The sequence below is a fragment of the Corvus kubaryi genome, unplaced genomic scaffold (assembly GCF_017639235.1).
Source record: "Corvus kubaryi isolate FWS band 111438036 unplaced genomic scaffold, C.kubaryi_AGA036_p1.0 36899, whole genome shotgun sequence".
Taxonomy (NCBI): Eukaryota; Metazoa; Chordata; class Aves; order Passeriformes; family Corvidae; genus Corvus; species Corvus kubaryi.
Genome location: NW_024580977.1, coordinates 39929 through 44269, shown reverse-complemented (window position 1 = coordinate 44269; position 4341 = coordinate 39929). Strand labels below are relative to the sequence as shown.

The following is a 4341-nucleotide window of genomic DNA, read 5'->3' as shown; positions in this document are numbered from 1 at the left end:
TGAATCCCGCGGGTGATTCCCGCTGAATCCCGCGGGCGATTCCCGCTAAATCCCGCGGGTGATTCCCGCTGAATCCCATGGGTGATTCCCGCTGAATCCCGCGGGTGATTCCCGCTGAATCCCATGGGTGATTCCCGCTGAATCCCGCGGGTGATTCCCGCTGGATCCCGCGGGTGATTCCCGCTAAATCCCATGGGTGATTCCCGCTGAATCCCACGGGTGATTCCCGCTGAATCCCACGGGCGATTCCCGCTGAATCCCGCGGGTGATTCCCGCTAACTCCCATGGGTGATTCCTGCTAAATCCCACAGGTGATTCCTGCTAAATCCCATGGACTCCCAGCACTGCCCTCCCACAAAGGGTTAAGACGACCCCAAATCCCGGGAAGAGCAGGGTTTGGAGCAGCCTACGTGACTCCCAGCTGCTTTTCCGGCCGGCTGATGTGGAAAAGCTCCGGCTAAGCCCCTCTTAGCCTGATTTCCATGGCCGTGGGGTCCGTCTGCACTTCCCAGGGAATTCCCGAGGATCCAGAGCGTGGAGAGGGCAGGACTGGGAGGTGCCCCCCCAATCCCGCTGGATTCCGAGGCTCCCCCGCTCTCCCAACTTTCACATTTTCAAGGAGTGGTTTTTTTGTGAAATAAAAATCCGAGAGGTTTAAATTAAAATCCCAATCTGGAGCGAACCGGGATCTGGGATCTGGGCCCGCTCCGGCGTCATTCCGGAGTCCGGAGCAGCTTCCTCGGGATCCGGGCCAGGGGGCGAAGGGGCTACACGGAGCTGCGGCGCTTGGCGAATCCCGGGAAGGCCGCCAGGCTCTGGAGCCCGGTGGACACGGAGCTGATGGCGGAACGCCGGGAATGGCAGAAGCACCGGTGCTCCGGAGTCTCGGGACAGCGGGCGGGCGAGGAGTGGCTGCGCTCCACGCCCGTGTCCGAGCTGGACAAATCCCTGGGAATGATCATGGGGATGGAATACTGCAGCTTCTCGCGGCTCTTGTACCACAAGCACGAGCACATGGACTGGAAGTGCAGCACCTCGGCGTAGACGTTCCGGAAGCCGCTCTCGGCCGGGGCCACCGCGGCGGCCTCGGGGACGGCGGGGACGGCACCGGGCCGGGCGGCCCGGCTGAGCAGCGCCCGCTGCTCGGCGTCCCGGCGCTCGTCCTCGGCGTTCATGGTCATGAAGCGCAGCACCACCAGGTTGAGGAAGGCGCCGATGACCGTGAGCCCCGCCAGGATGTAGACGAAGCTGAAGGCCACGTACTGCGGCTGCGTCTGCAGCGCCTGGTCCTTCTGCAGCGCCACGTAGTCGCCGAAGCCGATGGTGGTCAGCGTGATGAAGCAGTAGTAGTAGGCCTGGAAGAAGCTCCAGTTCTCGTAGTGCGAGAAGGCGGCGGCGCCGATGCAGAGCGTGCTGACGCAGGAGAAGAAGCCGATGGTCACCATGTTGGCCATGGACACCTCCGGCCGCCGCATGCCCAGGCGCTTCTTGAGGCGCCGCAGCAGCGAGCGCACCCAGGTGTTGATGCGCTCGCCCAGGCTCTGGAACATCACCAGCGTCAGGGGGATGCCCAGCAGCGCGTAGAGCATGCAGAAAACCTTCCCGCCGTCCGTGCTGGGCGCCGCGTGCCCGTAGCCTGGGGAGAAGGGAGAGAGGGATCGGATCCGTGCTCCCGGCGGGAATCGGGAGTGGGGGGGGAAGGGCGCTCGGAAGCGCGGGAGTGGCGGAATCCCGGGATGGTTTGGGTGGGAGAGGAGATTAAAGCTCATCCCGATCCAATGCTGACACGTGCCACGATCTCAGGGTGCTCCAGCCTGGCCTTGGGCACTCCCAGGGATCCAGGGGCAGCCACAGCTGCTCTGGGAATTCCAGCCCAGCCCCTCCCCAACTTCCCAGCGGGGAATTCCTTCCCAAGATCCCACCCCAAGCTCCCCTTTCCCACTGGAAAGCCATTCCCTGCCTCCTGCCCCTCCAACCCTTTCCCAAATCCCAGCTCTCCTGGAGCCCCTTTAGGCTCAGGAAGCGGCTCCAAGGATTCCCTGGATCCTTCCCTTCTCCAGGTGAACATTCCCAGCTCTCCCAGCCTGGCATTGGATCCATCCCCATCCTGACTCCTCTCCAAGAAAGAGTTTCAGGAACGAGGGGCTTCACTTGGAATCTCAGGACTCCAGGAAGGGTCTCCCTTCCCTTTTCCTCCCTTTTCCCATCCCCGACTTCCACAAAGATCCCTCTGGAAGGATTCTGAGTCTCCTTTAGCATGGAATCCTGGAATGGTTTGGGGGGGAGGGAGGGACCTCAAATCCCACCTCCTTCCAACCCCGACACCTTCCACTCTCCCAGGCTGCTCCAAGCCCCATCCAGCTTTTCCTTGGACACTCCCAGGGATCCAGGGGACAGCCACAGCTTCCCTGGGAATCCTGTGCCAGTGACGATGTTTGGATGGACCCCTGGCTTTGGCCACTGGAGATCCCACTCCCCAGAATTCCCATCCCGGAGCCGCGGAGATGGGGAGATCGGGAATTCTGGTGGTCTCAGGGCCCAAGGGCTCCGTTTGCGCTCTGTCAGCCCCGCCCTGCCCCCGTCCCGGTGCCCCAGTTCCCGCCATCCAGGGGCTGCATCCGCATCCAGCCCCGGCAGCCGCTGCGCTCCCGTAATCCCTCGACGCCGCAGATGGGATTTATCCCGCTCCGTGCCGGCGGATCGGCGCTCCCGGATGGATCCCGGGATGGCCTGGCCAGGGCCAGCTCAGGCCTTGGGATGGGGGTGGCAGGAACCCGCTGTTCCTCTTTTCCTGTCCCTTTTCCTGTCCCTGTCTTCCTTTTCCTTTTCCATCCCTTTCCAATCCCTTTCCAATCCCTTTCCCTTTCCTTCTCTTTCTTCCTTTCCCTTTCTCTTTCTTCTTTCTCATTTTTCTCTATTCCTGCTTTTCCTCCTTTTTCTCCTTTTCCTTTTCTGTTCCTTCTCCTTTTCCTCCTTTCCCTTTGTCTTCCCCTTTCCTTATCTTTTTTCTTTCTCTTTTTCCTTTTCTTCCTTTTCTTCTTTCTTTCTTTTTCCTTTCCATCCTTTTCCGTGTCCTTTCCCCTTTTCCAATTCCCTTTTCCTTTTCTTTCTTACTTTCCCTTTTTCTGTTTTTCATTTTCCTCCTTTCCCTCTTTTCCCTTTCTCTTTTTCCCTTCCCCCTTTTCTCTTTCCTTTCCACTTCCCTCTTTTCCCTCTCCCTTTTCCTTTCCCTTTCCCAGGAAACCTGGGAGCAGACAGGAGCAGAGGCTGCCCGGGAGACTCCAAACCCTTCCCTGGGACTCGGAGCATTCCTGGGACAGGCCCTGGGCCCCTTTTCCAAGGCCTATCCCAGACCAGTCCCCCAAACCCTTGGGAATGCCGAGAGCAGCTCATCCGGCCCCTGTCCCTAATCCCGACCCTGTGTCCCCCTCGCTGCCACCCTGGGGGGGACAAGGATTGAGCTGGAGCGAGGGGAAAACCGGGATCGCGGGATCTCCTCCAGGGAGGGGCTGCCATGGGATCGTCTCTGTGGGAGACAGGGAGGGATGGAATCGGCAGAGAGGGAATCAACGGAGAGGGAATCGATGGAGAGGGAATTGATGGAGAGGGAATCAACAGAGAGGGAATCAATGGAGAGGGAATCAGTGGGAGGGAATCGATGGGAAGGAAATGATGGGAGGGGATTGATGGGAGGGAATCGATGGAGAGAGAGCAACACCTGAGAGAGGCACCTGAGAGCATCTCTGGGGAGCAACACCTGAGCATCACCAAAAAACATCACCTGGGACATCACCTGAGAGCATCACCAAGAACATCAGTGGAGAGCATCACCTGAGCATCACCTGAGAGCGTCATCCGGACACCGCTGAAGAGCAGCACCTAAAATCATCACCTGAGCATCACCTGAGAGCGTCATCCGGACACCCCTGAAGAGCAGCACCTAAAATCATCACCTGAGCGTCACCTGAGAGCGTCATCCGGACACCCCTGAAGAGCAGCACCTAAAATCATCACCTGAGCGTCACCTGAGCATCACCTGAGAGCATTCCCTGAGACCACCACCAGAAAACATCACCTGAGAGAGAGCATCACTGGAGAGCATCACCTGAGCATCACCTGAGAAACACCTGAGAGCATCAGCTGAGAGCATCAGCTGAGAGCATCACCTGAGCATCACCTGAGAAACACCTGAGAAACACCTGAGAGCATCACCTGCGAGCATCACCTGAGAAACACTTGAGAGCATCACCTTCGAGCATCACCTGAGAGCATCATTGGAGCATCACCTGAGAACCACCTGAGAGCATCCCCTGAGAGCATCACCTGAGCATCACCTGCGAG

At 59.1% G+C, this 4341-nt stretch overlaps 2 protein-coding genes and 1 long non-coding RNA gene across 19 annotated transcripts in view; 1 reads left to right on the top strand and 2 right to left on the bottom strand.

Moving 5' to 3' along the window:
- Window positions 1–315, top strand: part of LOC121660762 — a 4423-nt gene extending 4108 nt beyond the window's left edge. Inside the window, exon 4 of the mRNA XM_042020217.1 lies at window positions 312–315. Within this exon, the coding sequence (XP_041876151.1) occupies window positions 312–315 (4 nt within the window). The remainder of the gene's footprint in view (window positions 1–311) is intronic.
- On the bottom strand, window positions 7–1865 carry KCNK3 (potassium two pore domain channel subfamily K member 3). Its single transcript, XM_042020216.1, has one exon. The coding sequence runs from the start codon at window positions 1767–1769 to the stop codon at window positions 768–770; it is 1002 nt and encodes a 333-aa protein (XP_041876150.1). The 5' UTR covers window positions 1770–1865; the 3' UTR covers window positions 7–767.
- Window positions 1866–3193: 1328 nt separating this feature from the next.
- The window catches only part of LOC121660759, a 1486-nt gene continuing 338 nt past the window's right edge, over window positions 3194–4341 (bottom strand). For 6 of the 17 annotated variants that reach the window (XR_006014763.1, XR_006014765.1, XR_006014769.1 and 3 more), the window contains 3 exons: window positions 4026–4323; window positions 3893–3953; window positions 3194–3831 (listed from right to left, as the gene is read on the bottom strand). This is a non-coding gene — a long non-coding RNA (uncharacterized LOC121660759). Of the gene's footprint in view, window positions 3965–4025; window positions 4335–4341 lie in introns of all 17 variants that reach the window. The other 11 variants (XR_006014758.1, XR_006014762.1, XR_006014767.1 and 8 more) reach the window with 6 other exon arrangements.

Bases quoted from the DNA above. Each gene is read 5' to 3' on its own strand.
- KCNK3 (XM_042020216.1), bottom strand. From the start codon at position 1,769: ATGAGCTTTAATCTCCTCTCCCACCCAAACCATCCCGGGATTCCGCCA.